At 36.3% G+C, this 21,037-nt stretch overlaps 1 protein-coding gene across 1 annotated transcript in view; it reads left to right on the forward strand.

Annotated features, from left to right (window-relative positions):
• Positions 1 to 2,221: 2,221 nt before the first annotated feature.
• Positions 2,222 to 21,037, forward strand: part of LOC137388863 (endoplasmic reticulum junction formation protein lunapark-B-like) — a 49,412-nt gene continuing 30,596 nt past the window's right edge. Inside the window, exons 1-5 of the mRNA XM_068075333.1 lie at positions 2,222 to 2,262; positions 12,409 to 12,476; positions 12,776 to 12,817; positions 14,130 to 14,320; positions 20,970 to 21,028. Of these exons, the coding sequence (XP_067931434.1) occupies positions 12,447 to 12,476; positions 12,776 to 12,817; positions 14,130 to 14,320; positions 20,970 to 21,028 (322 nt within the window). The 5' untranslated portion in view covers positions 2,222 to 2,262; positions 12,409 to 12,446. The remainder of the gene's footprint in view (positions 2,263 to 12,408; positions 12,477 to 12,775; positions 12,818 to 14,129; positions 14,321 to 20,969; positions 21,029 to 21,037) is intronic.

The following is a 21,037-nucleotide window of genomic DNA, read 5'->3' on the forward strand; positions in this document are numbered from 1 at the left end:
ATTCCAACCCCCTAAACAAAAGCATCAATTATAACAATTACATAAAATCAACAAAAATGAATGTCTTATTCACATAAACATAGTACCCTTAATAAACAACAATACAACTAATAAAATAAACGAAAATAAAACAGCTCAGAATGCTACCATATCGCTATGTAAAATGAAAATGTGGCAATTTTCACTGGAAGTCATTCACACCCATCTTAGGCATAAAGCTTAATGGTTGACTTGCAACAAAATTCACATTACCGTTATTTGATATGAAAAGATTCACCATGTCTTACCCTGTTGTGTTGTAGGCAGGGTTGTTAAAAATTGATGATTTTTTTAAAATAAAAAAAATCGATTTCTATTGTTTTATTTGATTTTTTTTATTTAAATCGATTTTTTTGATTTTTTTTGTTCCAAAAAGATGTTTTGTGTTCTAAATTGCAAGTTATTGCTATCAATTTGAAATTTATGATTTGCAGGAGTATTATGTAGTTTTATTACTACAACTAGGAAATGAAAAAAACATTTACACAGTTAACACACGATAAAAAGGACAGCATAATTTATGCGTTAGACATTAAATCCCAGAAACGAAGATGAAGAATCACAGAGAACAGATCACACAACTGCTAAGCTGCAGACATATTCATAGGCACTTGCTGTGGCAGCTGTCACTGTTTTGGGTGCTGTTTGAGGTTTCTAAATTTTTTTTAGATATAGCTACTTTAAGTTGAGCAACCTTGCAGCACTGTGCTTGACAATTTGGTTTTAAATTCAATCATTGAAAAGTATCATTCAACATAGAAAAATATTACCTTTAAATGACTTCAGTCGAACGTTTTAACCTGCTGTCAAAACATGGATCATTGAAATGTTCGTTGCAGATAAGTGCTCAAGGATCTAGCTTATTCTCTCTTCTGCGGTTGCGACACCATTGTAAATAACGAGAGTTCTCAGTTGCTTTGTTTGGAAATCTAAAAATTAAAATAAAACTGTAGTAGTTAGTTAGCAACAGTATTAATAACAATAGTATTATTACTCTTATCTCCTTACTGCTAGCTAGATCCAGGTACAACAATAAATAATATTATAAGCACGACAAACACTTCCTTCAAATATAAATATTTAGAAATAACCTAATGGGTTGTAGTTCCAAAATATTAATATAAAAAAATTCAAAATTTAAACAATAAAAAACCTTCGTTCTGAAGGAAGAACATTTCACTCACTAGCTTATAAATTTATCTAATCACCGACAAAATACAGTCAAACTCGTACACTCAGTAGTGACACTGATCGGCTCTCACTCACCAGTGACTAGTGTAGTAGAACTAACTAGTGGCAGTACTAACTAGTAGCAGCATAACTATTAGTAGTCGTAGACTTGAGCAATAGTAATAGAACTAGTAGTAGAAGTGACTCACTTGTGAAATGCCATGCCTTTTCCTTTAAAAGTCCATTCTTGCGGTTTTTGCAGTTCATGGAATAGCAATAGCACTCATACCTGCCAACTCTCACGCATTGGGCGTGAGACTCACGCAATCACCCGAAAGAAAAAATGAAAATGCGTGAGATTTTTGCCCCAATTTCCACAATTTTATATAATTATATTATCATTGATGCATCAATTGCCCCAAAACCAAATCTCACGCATTGTCTCACTCTTGGGTTGGCAGGTCTGATAGCACTGTGCACCTACACCCTTATTTCTCGTACATAAATTATTAGTAGCAATCTCAGTAGTCTGTTCCTTTGATTGAGCGGTGTATTCGTGACCTTCCATAGCTGTTAAATCTGAAATTAGATTTCTTTCTCACATTGAACACAATGAAATTAACTGATAATGGCGTAGGCCGAATTTTCGTACTCGCAAATGACCTTTGCCCTTCCAGGGGTTTTTAGTTCAATGACACCAGCCATACTAATTGCGATTGATTATACCGGAAACGATTTTGGCTTAAAATATTAGTTGCTGCATTGTCGTATCTTTTATTGACAAAAATCTGTATAGACTGTGATCCTCAGTGTATTTATTTTTAGTAAATCATCTCCGATTCGCTACTGTGCCAATATCCGACCTATAGTCGCTTATGTTAGAATATGCACGCTGTTTTACGTTGAAACGATATATTGCCCACATCTGTCAAAATCTTTTGCTAACCATTCATATGATTTCGTTATCGCTCGGATAATAATTGTATTTTTTATAACGTAGGAAGCAATAACGCCAGAAAGAGATTTTTAAAATGTAGCATTTATTCTGTTAGCGTACGTGATTTTATGTTGCTGAATTTAACCAAAATCAAGTAAACACAATAATATCAACTGTCCATACATTTTAGGCTTCTGGTTAATACGTATAAGCAGCCAATAACTGGCGGTTAATAGCAATAATTAATAATAGCAAATTATAGAAAAGACAGTTGTGAAAGTAATAATAGAAATCGAAATTTTATTAGTGTTCAAATTGAGCTTCAGTAAGTTATACCACGGAATAAAATATCAAATTCAATGTAATAAAAGTTAACTGTAAAAGTGTGGTTGATTTGGCATGAAAAAATATTCGTTGTTAAGAAGTACTCACGGCAGAGTCGAAACGGTTAGGCCTTATTGAATGTATTTAATAAGTTTGGAACGTTTTTAGATGCTTGATCCAATATCTGATTGTCCAAATATCATTATCTCTACTTACAATAGTTTAGTTTGCGTTTATATTATTGAATGATGTTTAGCTTACACTCAGAGCTGTTTTCGTTTTAAACAATGTTTATGAACAACTGAAATATTAGTAACTGGTAAAGCACCTATACGTCAAGGAGATTCCAAGTTGCATTGTTATTTAATATCCTACCTTGTTTTAACAGCTCATCATTTAGGCTACATACAACTATTATCAGTCTTTTGGTCAGATGAACATGGTATAAGGAATTTACCAGCTGTAAATGCTAGCAAACTGGTCAGATATTGAGAAAAAAGCTAGTGGTTATATGTACAGCTACTAAGTAGATGTGATAATGTCAGTTTTTACAGATTAGTAAGTTTTGCTTTTTTGTCCGCAATATTGCAAAGGTATGGTAGTATATGCTTAACATTAAGCTATACCCTAAATAGCTGAAGTATTGTATCAGCATCCTAAGCACGTCCAGCAAGTTCACTGTCCTAGACAAGAAGGCCTTTCCGATATCTCCGTCAGTTGTCGACTAGCTTCGCCAGTACTTCGTGGCCTTCCGTTAGGGTCAATGCCATTCTCACGATACCCTACACCTCCCCTTTAAGCCTCCTTCCGGGGTGCCCTCACACCCTCTCTACAACATAAATACCAACAACCAGCAGTAACTTTGTTTTGATCTTTTATTTTATATATACATATGTACACCTATTTAGATGAACCTCCTCCTTAATCTTTCCATAGTAATTATGTTCACCCTCCTTATTTCTCTGGCCCAATCTCTAGTTATATCTCTCGTTGGGTGAACACCATCCCTCAACAGTTGTGGTCTGAATCTATATGTGTGGTTCCTTCTAGTGAAAATCCTCCTATGCATATAGGGGGTTGCCATATTTCTAGCCATATTAAAATCAATGATCAGTCTGTTCTCGACGACAACCATCCCTCTCGCCATCCTAGTATACCGTTCATTGTCATTTCTTACACTCCTCTTTCTACTCCTATCCCTTATAGCTAGCTGATTGTTATAAATGACAAAGTCCATGGGATAGATTGTACAAATAACTATAGTGATGTCATTTCTGAACATCCTTATCCTATAAGGTTCATATATCTCATGCAAACTACAATTATTTGGTCTATCTAAACTACACTGTCTTAAACTACCCAAATAATTAATCCTACTAAACCTTACAGGCCCTACATGAACATAGATAATAGAACCGTGAAACCTTCCAAAGTCTGATGTTATATATTGCAACTCCTCGCTCCACGTCAGACCAGGTATTGATATAGTCTCAAACGAGGAGTCCTCCAACTCCCTCACAATAGAGTTTCCCAGAATAAAAATTTTCATGACTGCAACAAATTATAATAGTTATATAACAATGCATTTACAATAACAAGGAAATCAGATAATTATAAATCAAACTTCTTTGAAGGTTTCGATTGCCTTCCTGGTTTTGTGACATATACTGGTTTGGGGTCACTCTGCGGTTTACTAGATGTTCTTCCTCGAGGCGATGACTGTGTCTGTTCTTGTGGTTCCTCCCTTTCTTGTGGAGCTTGATGTCTCAGATGAATTGGACTTTGATGTCTTGATGTGCATCTATTTACCGGACTGTTTTCTGCCGGTAACTCCCTTTCCAGCCTGTTCTCACTAGTATGTGTCTCCTGAGTAATTTCTCTATCATCCCCTTGTCCCCTTTTTGTATGGCCTTCTTGTGATGTCCTTGACTCTTCGGAAAATCCTGATGCTGTTTGCCCCCTTTTTCTGAGCAGTTCTGGAGAAGCCTGCACTTCTTCCAACTCTGTATTTGCTTCACCTCCTTCTACTACATGAGCCTGATTCCTCCTAAAAAGGTGTATCACTAGAACTTCTAGCTACTACTTCCCTATCTCTAGTAGCAACTACTCGAGCTGGAACACTCTGACCTCCTGGATTATTTACAACCACTGGCTGATTTATAGTAAAATCCGATCTTGATTTTGTCACGTGTCGTTTTTTATACCACAAGGTTTTTTTAGCTCGAATTTGTGTCTCTTTATCCTTCAGCTTTTTTAAGTCAATTCTGCCCTCGGGCATAATGCCCATCGAATTCATTGATCTGTTGAACAATAATTGGGTTGGTGAATAGCCATTTGACAGTGGTGCGTCTCTATACATACACAATGCTGCTTGCAAGTTGGTATTCTTGTTCATCAGGCCTTTTACTGTTCTTACTGCCCTTTTGGCTTCCCCATTGCTTCGGGAATATTTTGGCGCACTCGTAATGTGTTCAATGTCCCATTATCCGAAAAAATTTTTCATCTCTTCCGAAACAAACTGTGGGCTAGTGTCACTGACCATAGTGTTCGGAATTCCTATGGTACAAAATAATTCTTCCAGAATCCTTATGATTACAAATGAGCTGGACGAGTCCTTCAACTCGTGCACCGTAATAAATCTGCTAAAGTAATCTATCACCAACAGATATTCTTTTTCATTTTTTTCAAATATATCTATTGCCAATCTCCACCAGGGTCTCTCTGGTATCGGAATAGTTAGCAATGGTTCCCTTGGTTTCAACCGAAACTGTTCGCATTTGTCCCAGTTTTTGACCATTGTTCTAATTTCTGCTGTCATACTCGGCCACCAGACTATCTCCGTTGCTCTTCGGATGCTTTTAGTTTCTCCTTGATGTCCCTTATGTATGTCTTCTAACTCTCTCTGGCTTTCCAGCAATGGAATAAATAGACGATTGTTGTATAGAATGATACCATCAACGTATGTCAGAAAATCTCTAAAGGTAAAACACTGTTTAGCTTCCTCCGGTAATCTCTTCAAGTCTGGCCATCCATCTGTAATGTATTTACATAACAACACCCCAAAGTCATCTTCTAGTAGTGTTGTTTTGATTCTGTTTAATCTGTTCGTGGCAATTGGGATAGCTGCTATTATTTCTAATACCATCTTCGAGTCCTTCAACTCGTCTACGTCATTTCCTATCTCTTCCACTGGGGCCCTTGACAACGCAGCAGCCAGCACCAACTTTTTACCGGGTGTATAAATGATCGAGTACCTATATGCCATCATTCGTAGTCGGAAACGTTGTACTCTAACTGGTAGCTTGGCGAGTTCTTTGTTACCTAGTACAGCTAGCAGTGGCTTGTGATCAGTTTCTATTGTAAAATCTCTTTCCGCCACATAGTAGTTAAACTTGTCGCATGTCCAGGTGATAGCCAGGGTTTCCTTTTCTATCTGTGCATAGTGTTTTTCTGCTGAAGTGAGGGCCCTTGAAGCATAAGCTACAGGTCTCCACTCTTCATTGACCTTTTGTAGTATAGCTACGCCTAATCCATAGGACGACGAGTCCGCACTGATCATCGTGTCGGCGGACAGAGCGTATGGAACCAATACTGGTGTATTTGTTAAAATTTCTTTGACATTTTAGAATTGTTCATCTTGTAGTTCTCCCCATGCCCAATCACAGTCTGCCTAATAGCTGGCGTAAATGATGAGTCCTATCAGCTAATAGCGGAGTAAATTTACCCAAGTAATTGACCATTCCAAAAAACCGTTTCAACTCGGTTCTGTTGGATGGCTTCGGAAAGTTTGTTATTGCTTTGGTTTTCTTCGGATCAGCTCTGATTCCCTTTTCGTCAATTATGTGGCCTATAAATTTAGTTTTGTTCACTTCAAACTCGCATTTATCTGAATTAAGAGTAATACCTGCTTTTTCCAACCTATCGAGAACTTTCTTCAGTCTCGTATCATGTTCTTCTTTAGAGGTGCCGCGAACCAAGATGTCATCCATTTGACAAATAACCCCTTCAAGACCCATTAACACTTTCTGCATTTCTCTTTGTAATATTTCTGGGGCAGAACATAATCCAAATGGCAGTCTTTTACAAAAAATCTGCCAAACGGTGTAATGAATGTTGTCATCTTCTGTGATTCGGGGTGTAATTCTAACTGCCAATAATCACAATCGGCATCTAATTTACTGAACACTGGAGTTTCCTAACTCTGCCAGTGTCTCTTCTGAAGTCGGAAGTGGGTGGTATTCTCTTTTTACTGCTCTGTTCAGGTTAGTGAAATCTATACAGACACGAAGCTTTCCATTTTTCTTGGGTACTGCGATGCAAGAGGCACACCATTCTGTCGGCTCTTCAATTTTCTCAATCACTTTAAGTCATTCCATCCTTTGCAGCTTTTCTTCCAGTGGTTTTCTTCACGCTGCTGCAACCCTTCGGGGGACACTCTGGACGAACGGATCAATCTTTTCATTTATTGATATTTTCACTTTGGTGTCTAATGATCCTAACCCTACAAACATTTTAGAATACTTCTTTTTCCAATCACTTCCTTTCACTTCTACAGTTCCTACAAACTGTATCAACCCTAACTTTGCTATTGCTGGCTTTCCCAACAACGGTGAAACTAGATTGTATACGAAGTACACAGTTTCCTCAACTTGTCTACCTCCTTTAGACAACTTTACAACTGCCTGACCAGTCACTACCAATTCGTGGTTTCCTGCTCCTCTCAATTTTTTATTCGAGCATTTTGTATTTCTCACATTTTCTGAGTTTCGATGGAATGGCTGTTACTGCTGCTCCAGTATCTATTTTGAATTTAATTGTTCGGGTATTTACCTTAATATCTACTAACCAAGCTTTTGAAGTTTCGGTGAGTGATTCAGACACTCCATTTAGTCATTCGGAGTTGCCCAAAAATAGACCTTCTAGTTCATCACACTCAACTTCCTCAGCTCTATTTCTGTAGCCTACTTTACAGACCTTAGCCCTTGCCCAATGTCCACGACCTTTGCACATGTGACAAATAGAGTTTCGGGCCGAACATCTATCTTTTGGATTGGCTGGTTTATTGCAAAAGTCACACTTAGGTCTTTCTTTGCCATTATTTTGTCCTTGTCTTCTCTGACTACTAAATCTATCCTGGCGATAATCATCACCTGACCTCGCTTGATATCCTGTCCTATATTGTCCAACTATATCCAAGCTTTGAGACTGCTTGACTGTATCTAAATTTTCCGTACCCATCTCCTGACTTGTCATCTTTGATACCTGAGCATGGTGACTTACATACTGTTTCACTTTGGTTATGCATTTATTCAGGTCTAGGTCCTCTACGTCTATTAAATATTCCCTAAGTTTATCGTCAGCAACTCCTACAACTATCCTATCCCTCACCATCTCATCACGACTTGTTCCATAGTCACAGTTGTCTGCTTGTGATTGTATTTGTGTAATAAATTGATGGATAGACTGAGTTCCTTGCTTGATACTGTTAAACCGGACTCATTCAAAAATAACATTTTTTACCGGTTCAAAATATCGATCAAACATGGCTATTACGTTGTCTAATATCTTGGTTCTTCCTTCTTCCGTGGCATGAAATGTGAATTGGTTATATATCGGCACACTATCAGATCCCATCAAAAGTAGCAAATTGGCAATCTGTTGATCAGCGTCCATATCTGAATACTTCTTAGCAATTTTCAATATCTCAGATTGAGCTTTAAAGACTTTCCAATTGAGTGCTAAATTTTCTCCCTTAAAATTTAATCTTTGCGCAAAACGATCTTCTCTACTTTCAGACATTTCAATTTCTTGTACAACTCCAATTGATATGTTTTATAATTTCCAGAGTTCCTACAAAGTCTCTCTAATCGAATTCCTACAAATTCGCTATTAAGACCTCAACGGAAACAATGGCAACTCAATACAATGTACTAATGTTAACAACAGAAGTTCCTACAAACTTTCTGATTATGACTTGAATCTTAAATATAGCACGAATTCCTACAAACTCGCTAACTAGGCTTCTAGTAGTTAACTTCTGACACCATGTAGTATATGTGACCCAGGCAGTCAGAATGTACAATCGTGCTAAACCACATTTTTGAGTTATTTAAAGATTTAAAATCAGCAAATTCTGAGGATTTTAATGCATTTTAAATTTTTTAAATTGGGTTATTCATGCCCAGGTTATGCAAGATTTAGTAGAGAAGGTCTTGTGATGAACTAAAACTGTTGTTTTGAGTTTAAGCAGGATAAAGTTGGCGATTCATGAACTGTAAATCATGGTATTTGTTTACGAATCAAAATGCCATAGCAACCAACCACTTAATCTCAACCTATATTGATGAAACCTGGCATTCTCCACAATAAAACCCTGAAAAAGATGATCGTTGCATTTTTATTCCAATTCGATTGACGGTTGACCTCCCAAAGGTCATGGTAAGGTTAACAATATATGTGGCTAAACGCTCAGCGTCCTGGAGATATTCATTAAAAGGGTATGCTTCAAACTGGGCACTTCTCATCAAGCTATATTGCTATGACTGCATATAATGACAGTCCAACAACTTAACAAAGAGTTGGAAGTGTATTCAGAATTGTCCACCTATACAGAAGGTCGTGGTAAGGTCAACGAAAAGTGACAACAGAGGGCATCAGGATGCGGAAATATCAACCCAACTCATCAAGTCACCATTCAATCTAGTGCTCTTTTAATGTAGTTTAACACTCACACAGTGTAGCACGAGTACGCTGCAGAGATTTATTGTAGCGCATTGGAGGGGTTTGTTTGTTATGCTGGTGGCAATTTGTCCCAACACAACCATATCCAATGTTTCCTTCGATAATCCTTGATACACAGTTCTAATGAGGCTTAATTGTTCAGATGACATAAAACTATGACACAATTCCCTACATTTGCACCCACTTATTAGTTTGATGTCAACAGCTAGAATGGGAATGTTATCAGCAGTGATAGGCTGATCGTTATTCTCTGTAATTTGATTTAATTCATTCGCATTATCGTTAGCAGCCACATATTGCGTAAGCAGCTGTATTTCTAAGGTTGCCCTATTATTACAATCCTCATCATCGCTTTCACTATGATTTGAAGCAGCTGATTCAGATTCTAAGTAGAAATACTCATCTAGCATCAACTAGCCATAATTTTTGTGATGGTTTTATTTTGTTCTAGCCTGAAGTATTAAAACAGGAAATAGCCACATACAGCAGTTAGAGCCTATATTTATTATCTTGGGTTATGAAAAATTCCATAGCAACCATCGATAGAGGTATAGTTAATTGGCAATTCTGGCTTTATGATTGGTCAGACACAATAATAAACAAGACCATGTGAAAGAGCAGGGTTGAATGCACTATAAACCACTGTTTACTAAAATAGTGACGGTGAGTCATGTAATAGCGTAAAGCACGCTTAGCGCGCTATCGTGAACAATGCAATTACCGCACGATTATACATTCTGACGGCCGGGGTCACATATGCATAACATTAAGCTATACCTTAAATAGTTGAAGTATTGTATCAGCTTCCCAAGCACATCCAGCCAGTTTACCGCCCTTGCTGAGTGTCTAGTTTTATTTATATTAAAGGTTTACTTGCAACAAAGTTCATACTACAGTTATTTGGTACCAAAAGGTTCACCATGTCTTACTCTTCTTTGTTGTAGGTGCAAAATATGTGGAAATGTGATAACAAGCTCTTAAAAGCTAAAAAACGAACAGTTAATCGCAGCCATCACGAAAATGACGTAATGTGGAATCTCTTTATTTTGATGACGCTCTCAAACATTTTGGTTATCGTTCTGACACGTGATGTTATCATGTGAATTGAAAGGCCAATAAAAGGTTCAATATGAAACGTCTCGTAGCACTAGGTTATGACAAACACTTCTGGTTTTACCGAAAAGCCGGTATCAAATATAGACGCTCACTACTTTACATTTTCGTTTCGGCCTGATCTAATCATCTAGTCGTAATCTGATCATGTGTCCCATACTTCCTGCCAAATGGCGGGAACAATTTCTGCAACATTATTCGAAAATCATGGGTGACCGACAGGCTTGTCATGTTTATCAGAGGATGATATGCAATCCTTCAAGCTAAGGTTAAAAACTTGAACGAGTTTTAAGGCTAGGTTTTGAGGTATCAGTGCTCAAAGTGACAGCATTACAATGATGATGAAACAGATTCGTAAAGACAGTAGACATGGTTTTATTGAATGTGTGAAGTATATTCGTGAAAATATTTCGACGAATGAGGTTGCATGAAAGTGTAAACAGAAGCCGTCGTGTTCAATTAAGTCCCATTTAAGCTGTTTTGGAAAGGGATTCCGATCTACGGTGTTTTTGTGATGGCTGCGATTAACTGTTTTTTTTTTAGCTTTTAAGAGCTTGTAATCACATTTCCACACATTTTGCACCTACAACACAGTAGAGTTAGATGTGGTGAGTCTGTTGGTACCAAATAACTGTAATGTGAATTTTGTTGCAAATCAACATTTAGGATTAAACAAATCCTTCATATCTGTCTTTGGCTTTTGACTACTTTTTACTTAGCATTTATCTCAAGCTAACATAGAAATATTTTCTTTGCATGAAATTAGAACAGGACAAGGCTGTATCAGGACATTTTGGAACAAAGTATTAGGTAAAGTAGGATCACAAAATGTTTATGAATAACCATTCTGATGTATGCATGTACAATCATAAAATAGTTTTAACACAAACGGCCTTACCATTTGTTAGGCCATGACAAATGTTAATGCATGAACATTTTTGATGGTTTTATAATGGAGCTTTTTGTAAGATCGGTTAAACATGGAGTGCTAGGATGAACCATGTTCAGTTGTTTTAAATCACATGCTTTTATCGAATATCGCCAATTCTATTTAAAGTTTGTCTCATATTTTTTGTTAGGGCTATATGTAGGTAAGAAAGTAAATTCTACAAGGCAGGGGTTGCCTTTCTGACCACCTAGAACGCAGGTTATTTCGACCGCCTAGAATGCAGCAAAATGAAGCCATTGTAATTATGAAAGTTAGGAGAAATTATCAGTTTTTCTTTTATTATGCTAATACTAAAATAGCTACCTGAGCTATATTTAACAGTTATGGGAGATTCCATTCTAGGCTTGATGTTTTGTGACATGGACTCCGATTCCCAGTATGATGGACCTTGTCTTAGTCGTTACAATGCCATCTATGTTTTGCACATTGTTTACTTTAATTATTATGTATAATTATGACTAAAGGAGTGCTCCCAACAAGTTGTTCGCATTAGTACATCGATGCTGTCTGTATTCTGCTTTAGAGTTTACTATTTTGTAAAATATATTTCACACACAATATTTTCAGATTTCCTTTAGCCTGCATATGATAAGCTACAGGCGAGATCCTTTTCTCCATTACAGATATTCACACTCAACTTTTTTATCTAATCATTATAATCTAAAGGCAAAATCAGTTTTTGGTAGTCAATCTAACCTGCCCTTGGCTGTTGTTTCGTTTTTCATTTAAATTCATGAGGATAAAGTATTTGCACCCTAAAGACTGTCACAAAGCACTCAAAAATAGTACAAATACAAACATGAACTTCATTTTTCTCTGTAGCTGAGTCTAATTCATGAACTGGTTTACAAATTGTGAAGCTTTGTTATTTCAGATCATATCATGATTTAGCTGGTACTCTGTGGTATGCAATATGTTATGAAATGAAGATTTATGCCTCAGTTTTGAAATGGAATGTGCAAAGTTATATCATTCTCTTTCAACATAAAGCAAATGACCCTGTGCATGCCATTATCTTATCTGCAATATGACGTGGTTGTTGTTGTATTTATCAAGGACTATGAGCAAGAATGATGACTAACACTTGATTGTTTGATTCTAGAGAAGCTCTTCTGTATAGTTGCATCTTTTTCAGGTTGCCCACCATTGAAGCCGTCAATATATGGCCACAACATGGGTGGGCTATTCTCTAGATTCAGAAAGGTAACATATATATAAATATCATACTTGGTGAGCCAGTTCATTTCATTCCCTAATAAGATGAGTATGCTTGCCTAAAATTGGTATTGAGTTGTTACTCTCTTAGTTCACATATGGAAAGTGCAACAATTTGCCTTGATGTTGCTGGTTTGGTAATTGTTCCTTGGTTTTAATTCCTCTAATTGCTTCAATGACGCAGTCAAAGTCTTAAAACTTGTTTGTTTACTGTTGTACTGTGCCCGATTTTCAACAGCCAAATGGGCCAGTCATTTTGGTGCAGTAATTTGACTACTGTTTTTCAGGTAGAGAACTCACCCGGTACAAAGCTTGAAAATATTAATAAGGTGAGTAGCTGGTGTGGTGTTAGTTGTATTTTAGCAAACTCCCTGTTTTCTTTTATTTGAATTTGCTCAGATCATAATTTTTGCAACAAAATTCTAATTTTAAAATGGTAGAAAATTTTGTTAACCATGAAGCAGTTTTTATGACATTTTAAAATTCTGAAGGTAAATACCCTGAAGCTAAATACAGTCGTACCTCGACATTCGAGTGCAATTTTGTGCAACCTTCTGCCTTGAGATACGAGAAACCTTTTGAGATACAAGCTGGTTCTCGATGGCCAAGCGTGCCAGAGGCCGTTTTTGTGAACAGAATTACTCCGTCGTTTTCGTCGAACCAGTTGGAAAAACATTTTCTAAAGTTGGCTACAAGTTGTAGTAAAAGTGACTTAAAAAGCGCCAAGCTGAAAGCAAATAATGAAAAATTAAGACAAAGACAAAATTCAATTTATGTTTTATTGAAATGTTAAAACTTAGCTTTTAAGTGTGTATGTTTAGTAAGTTAAATTCATTTAAGTTAAATTCCAAGTTCATATTATGTTACGTAGCATCACAAGTCTATTGTGCCGAGCGTGTTGCTGTCAAGTCTATCTCACACTGCCATTAGCCGCTATGTCTGTCTCCGAGATAAGAACTTACAGCGCAGTACACAGTAGTGCCACCTTTCACTGCATATCATAATCACTAAATATGTATTTGTTACTTTGTTAACGTAGGTACTGAATTACAACAATTGCAGCACTTTTTTATTGTAACATACTGTTCAAATTTAACTTTCAAAGGCATTTTCAGTAAATTTTAATTGTTATTTAAAATTAGTTATCAAGGTTAACTCAGGTTCTTCATATTGTTATCTCTGTGGTATTTTTAAATAGGAGGATGTATAATTTAAAAAGGCGCATATCTTTAATAGACATATTCAGCTTTATCTAGAGATGGTTTGTCCTTCAAATTTTCCCTCCGATAGGTTAGTAATTAGATTTATCACCAAGCTTACGGACCATGACTATTAACTAATAATTTAATAATTGGCTTATTTGATCTGATCAGAGTCTCTTATCAGGCCTGTTTAGTTTGGAGCAACTCTAAAATTGCTATTGTGCCGGATGTAGTATCATTCACATGTAATAAACAACTTGACATTTGACAATCAGAGCCCAGTGCTTACAGTTGTCAGCCTGAGCCTCAAAAATGATTTGAAGATGCGCGTAGGCTTGTTTTGGACTTAATCTATTTGCGAATCTTTAGGCATGCGCTTCCTTAAACATTTGAATGCTTGTATGTGTTGTAATCTTTAACAAATTCTGTTATCTTATAGGAAATAGCTGAAATTGAGGCATACAGACGCCAGAATCTAGCACTGCAGAAGAAGGCTGTAGCATCGCTGGTTATCTATTCCATACTGATATATCTAGTCTGTTCTATACTCTACTTCGTCTACTATTTCCCTGTGCTCAGTACGCTCAACAAGTTTATCCACTCTCTGCCTCTCCTCATCTTCCCTATACTGTAAGTTAAATTAGTAAACAGAAAGTGTCATCTTGCACACTGCATGCCTATGCCACTATCTGGCGGCTGATGCAGGTGTTTTTGTATGTTTTGTATATCATCTGTTGAGGTAGATATTATGGTGTTTTCATACATGGAGTTTTAGGATGCTAATGTTGTTGGTTGACCTTTCGAAATCCATGGATCCGCTATCAATTTATGGTATAACAAGCAAATATTTGACTCATGTATCTAATTCCTACAGATCAATTCACATGAAAGTATTTTAAGTTTTAAAAGTGGAATTTTGTCAGGGATTTATTAATGTATAAAATTCTTAATATGCTATAATTCTTTCAGTTGATGAATCATATATCTTTATATTTTCATAAAATCATCTTTGATCCGCGATACGGAATAATATCATTTCAGAAATATTAAACAATTTATACTGTTGATGTCGGTTTAAACAACGCTTAATATGCTGTCTACACTGTATCTTTTGCGCCAACTAAAATCGTTCAACATTACATACATTCGCCACAATTTTTGTGTTTTATTACGTTATATTGGCAGCCCAAACAACATTTGACCGTAACATCACGACATGGAAGCCTAGCGAGTGTAAGCAGTTGTGAGGACTCAGCTCTCTAAGTATAGTTGGCTGCGCTTGTGATCCCTGATGACTGATATATGACAATTACATTGTACTTCTGCTTGTATGGGTACTATTCGTATATTCACATTACTTTCATGCATTTCCACACTCTGGAGAACTATACTACATACATCTATTAAACTACATACATACATGCACAGGAATGTTTACATCTATGGAAATCTAAAAATATTATAAAAACAAAAACCAGGAATCATTCGGTGAATTGAACGAAAGGGCTTTAAAAGATGGTTATCTGATATTATTGCGGGGAGGTCTCCTAGGGGTTTCACTCTCTTTTATTCTTCCCCAAGGGCTAATCTGAGATGTTATAAAATGCACCCTTTCCACTGACTTACACATTAATAAAAAATACCCCTCATCACTTCATTACCACAGACTAATTGCTCCCTTTTTTGGCTCAATCACTGAGCCTACTTACAGCAGGGATTTTACCCCCTAACACTATTTAGATGCCATTTTACCACTGCCTGCAGTGGATAGCAATATACATGTCAAAGTGTTTGCCCCTATCTACTGCACCAAGCTAAAAAACATACCCTTTTTTATGAAAACACTCTAGAGTGCCTGGCCACCAAAAAACACCCTTAAAATGTGTTTTTTTTTCGTCGAACCCTCGGAGATGAAAGTTGAGAGTGAAACCCCATGGAGAGGTATGTCGCTGGCTTAGTTCTCAAACCAGTCATGTGGGACACAAAGCTAAATTCACAAAATGGATTACAAGTTTTGGTCTTCTGTAATTCCATTTTAATATTAGTTAGAATTTTTAAAATTCAGTTAACAATATCCTAACAACGATGACAATGAATAAATAAAATATTTTTATCCTATTAGTATTCATTGTGGCTAAAACCTTTTACCTAAAGCCTTCATTTTCATAATTCCAGTTGACTGGTTTGTTCACAAACTAGTTTAGAAGTTAGAGCACAAAGCAGCCAACTGGTATATCATTGAAGCATAACAATCTGTCTGAGGATGCACAAGTGCATAAAATTACATTGGTTTATAGTCTACAAATGTGGTATTTGCTTTCTCTAGATGAACAACCAGATAGTTTTACGACATTAAAGTATATAAGCACAAGTTTATGATAGTAAACTGAGTCATTTTAAGGGTGATTCCATGTATGATTTGTCCGTTTCTGCCATAAAAGAAAGCATTGACTCGAGATCTTTCACTTTTGCTTCAGCTAACGTTATCACCCTTTTGTTTTCTGGAGCATTGGCTAATCTGATCTCAGATGAGGGTCCTGTTGACAGGGTTCTACTTATAACAAAACTCAATTTTAGAGTAGGCTTATTCCAGTTCTTACGATGAGAAACATTTTGAGGTTTAGCTGCACGGTAAACAAGCTTATTCACCTTTGTGTAGCGTACCAGATTGTAATGCCCTGTTTTTATCATTTCACTATTCTTTTTGATGTGCTTTTCTTCCAAAGATGGCCTTTCATAGTTTTTTATTGTTTGGTTTTACGTTGAGTAGGTGGCAAATGAGGGAAAGCGGACTGTGTATATCATGTGGTAGTAAAGCTCTTTCGAACACACTCTGACCGAAATCGATTTTCTGTATTGAGCTGTGTCCAGACTCGCAATATTTCTGCATTATCTACACAAGTGTGTCATGATTTTGCACAAACTGTTGCAAAGCATACATGACACTGTTTCTGTTCTGTGGGATGCAGCTATCAGACCATAAGATGATATTTTGAGTGCTGGGATGGTCAGACATTGCTTTCTCTAAAATAACAATCAGCGCATTTGCTATATCATTCCCACTTTGACCTGACAGACTCTCATTCAAAATGCTACAGTATGTTTTCTTAATACTCTGAATAATCACTATAAAATTATATGTTATGAGCTTTCTCTTGTAAAAACAAAAAGAAACCTGGCATTTTGGCAATGTAAATTTGTTCTCTAAGTCAAAGGATATCACCAATGTGTTTGTCTCAGCTAGTTTTCGATCTTTTCCTTTCTTCTCGCTGGTTGCTATAACCAACTTCCTGTGAGATTGTCACTTTTTTTCCTCTTCTTTGTTTACAGAGCCCTGGGCTCTCTTTTGCTCATATACATGTAGTTCGCCCCTGTCGCGTTGATCCTTCTCGAGTTTATGAAAGTCTATATTTAACCTCTTATTAAAAACTTTTCTATTTTTTCACTCCAGACCCGGATCTTTTCGACTGTCTATTTGCTTTTTATAATACAACTTGTACATTTCAGCTATTGATAGATCTGGGTCCAAATAATCTTTCTTGGAATCTGCTCGACAGTAATCCGGTTCTACCTTTGGAAAACTTTTGATGTGATTTTCTATGTCTTAAAGAGTATTTACAGAATCTTTCGTACCATAAAATGGACGTTTGTATTCACTAGCATCAGGTAAATTTGTGACTGGATCTCTTTTTCCGCCATGAAAGCCAAATCCTTTTGATTTATCAATATGTAATGTTTTTACATAAAAGTTTTTGCAGACCTGAATGTCATGTCCATGAACAGGCAAGTAATATTTGATGAAGCATGTTTGGGTACTTTTGTAGTCTTTTCGCTTTCTAGAGTTCGTTTGTTCTATTTATAGTGGTGGTTGGAAAAAAAGTTCTGTAAGCCATTCTATTCTTGTTTCCAAAATGAATCATAAATTTTGTCTCAATCTTGTTGAGTTCATTTTTGTTTGCACTTGAACTTGCGTCTGAAACGATCTACTGCTTTCACTGTTTGCCTAAGAATAGCTTTACCCCTTTTCCGCCTAAGAATAGCATTTGTCTGAAACCAAGACTACAAGGGAAAAAGGAATTTTCTCGACAAAAAAACTTTACTAATAACTGATAAAAATAAAACAAATCATCTTAACCGGTATGGTAATGAATTTTTTAAGTTATGTCAGGATTTTACGGACACCCTGTATATAGTCTGCATTGAACAAACCAGTTGAGGGGTTTGAGCTCTAGCAATATTGTGGATTAAAACCACTTAGCTGATTTGTATGACTGATATCTAAGAGAAAAAACAAAAACTTGGCAAAGAAAATTTGCCCATATGTTTGTAACCCAGTAAACACCCAAAAAATTTAATTATCTCAATTTTTTTCGTTTTCGCAGTTAGCTGGTTTGAGAACTGAGACAATGATGTAACAAATAATTCCACCTGAGATGTTTGCCGGTATACTAAGTCAGGCTGTATTGCTTTGCTCCGAGTTGTGAAGGCTCTTACAAGGCTGTCTAGTATTAGCTCGGGCCCATTTGCATAGGAGAACTCCATTCTAATTAATTAGTACATTTATTCAATTTGCAAAGCAGTGGTAGCGAAATGAAGTGCTTTGTTGTTGCTATGAATTCAATTGGTTTTTTTGGGCCGAATAATTAAAAACAGATCAAACACATCTTCAAGATCACATTGCGTAGAACAACAGATTGGGAGATGCTGCTATAGAATGAATTTAAGTGAAATGAAGCGGTCTTTTGTTTCAACACACACTCTATATTAAAAAGCCCACTTTGCATGCTGTCAATTCGTTTGCATAAACACTGCATTTCATGACAGGTTTCATACTAACTTCACACACATACGATCCATGCTTTCCACCAGTTCGCGGAAATATTTTGTTTCAAAAGTCCGTCTAGTTGATGATTAACCTCTCAAATACCCACCCACATGTTATCCAATTAAAATTGAAAGAAGTTCTGGGCACCCCTGATCTTACTGCTGATTGTTATGAAATACACATAAAATTATGGAAAGTCATTGGCTGTCATCACTAAAGTGAGAAAGGTGAATGTTTTTATTTTAGATTTGACCGGGTCATGGCTCATTTCAAAATGAAACTTTTTCGTTGCTTTTGTTACGAATATAATAGTAACAGTTTAGTATATGGGCATGTTCATAAATAATAATTTGACATTTAGAGTTATTTGATGTCAACTACACATACACATTTGCTCCCATTATAAAATTCTTTAAATTGATTGATGCAGTACATTCTTGGCTTTCAGATAATATGAAATAAAATTTATTGCTTTCAAAATAGTAGTTCCGGAGCTATGAAGTGCAACACACGTAAATTATGGTACATTTTGTGATGTCCCATCATTCACGCATGTTGCACTTCATAGCAACCGACCTTTTTTTTAAACTACTATTTCAAGTGTTGTCTTCTTTGACTGATGTCTAGTTAATGTATTGACTGCACAGGCTGAGTAGGTGTACCTGTGCTTTTTTGTGGTGTTTAATAGTTTGCGTAACATTGTAATTTTATACAGTCAAGGCTATGGGCTATTATTATTGCAGAAAGATTGGTAGCTATGGCAAGCTTATCGATTCTCTTAATCTTTCCAAATGCGAAAAGTGTGCTCGTTATTAATGTAGTTAACCAATAAAAAGCGGCTCATGCAGCTGTCTTAAAATAGAGGCACATATTTAAGAAATTATTTCAACTGCATTAATTGAGGAGTAGTCAATGTCTCTGGGTAATCTGGTAAAAGGTATTATGTGGAAACATTAGTGACAACATAGGATCGGGGAAAATACCAATGTTTTCACTATTCTTTTGTATGCGCTATCACACTGTATTGCTAATTTAATGCGAAGCAAATTTTCGAGCTTTCAGAAATAGCTTTAACAATGGCTGGCTAAGAATTTTTGTTAAAAAATCTAAGTACGAACTGTGCCTCATCGCTAACAAAGCTGTCCAATGAAATGTGAGTGTTGCAAAAGCCCTCTGAAAAATTGGAAGCCAATGCTGGGGGACAGGCTATCTGTGTGCAACAAAATAGATATCTATAAAAAAGCTGTATATATACGTGTATACATCCCGGAAAACCTGTACATTTGAATGCCATCTCTAATAGAATGCCACTATAGGAGGAAGGTTAAAAATACTAAATATTTGAGGGCCACTCTGACATTCTTTGATCTTTACGAGCCCATAATAGAAAGTGATCATTAAAAAAGTGTGCCCAAAATGGTACTAATAATGACTCGGTTACATAAATAGCAAGTGATTCTTGGGTTGTTGCTGTAGTAGTAGCCATGGTTTTAGTGACGGTTTACCTGAGAAGATTGATCGTAGCAATCATCAGAAATACACTCTGATCGTAACAATCATCAGAACTACACTCATATCATAACAATCGTCACAACTACTCTCTGATCCGAAATAACTAGGAGCTAAAACCGAACATTGTCTTCAGATTCATCCATAATCTGGTTTACAATCTGACCTGGATACTTACTGTAAAGCGTTTTGATGAATGAGGAGACAACTCTTCAGGAGCACCGTACGAAGCAGTAGCAGCCTTTGTTATGGCGCATGGAAGTTTGTTTTTTAGCTCTAAAGCTTTACGGTTTTTTCTTTAAAACTGACAGAGGCACTATCAAAATAATTAATACCTGTATCCGTCTAATATGCTTTACTCAGTTGTTCCTTGTATAACTCGGTCTGATACATCAACGCGTATGAAAATTTTGTTAGCCAAAATGGTGATACTAACGGCATTAATGTCACTCCACCTGAAGGGTCTAGAAAAGTATAGGGGTCATTAGCATCGCTTCACCCGTAAAAGGGTTCAATTTATCTTCCCAAAATTTGGAGGAGCTAGGTGGAAAATACAGCGCCTCCCTTTATTAGAACGATTGAATAATACAGCGCCATGGTGTTCAAACAACGGTTTTACGATTTTTTAATTAAAATTTTGAAATTGATATGCATTTCTAATTTCAATGTGCATTTTGACATTTCTGCCTCAGTGAGACATTTGATCAAATATAATAAAAGTAATTGAGTTGTGCTTATCATATCATCTGTTCCACCTCTGTGTAGGCTTGAGGGACTCTCTTTAGCATGTGATAAACTTCAACAGCTTTTGATCTCTACTACAGCAGACAGCATCATACTTTTTTAATGAAAGCTCTCTCATACTTGATTTGCCGCATTCATATTGTTCTGCCTTGTATTTTCTTGTGTAAGAGGCCCGATTTCCATTTATAATTTTTATTACAGAGTATATCTGATTAAGAAATTCTTGCACTGGTATTTTGTAAAGAGGATTACTGAGAATGGTGAGTTGT

This window comes from Watersipora subatra, chromosome 2, assembly GCF_963576615.1.
Source record: "Watersipora subatra chromosome 2, tzWatSuba1.1, whole genome shotgun sequence".
In the NCBI taxonomy this organism is placed as follows: domain Eukaryota; kingdom Metazoa; phylum Bryozoa; class Gymnolaemata; order Cheilostomatida; family Watersiporidae; genus Watersipora; species Watersipora subatra.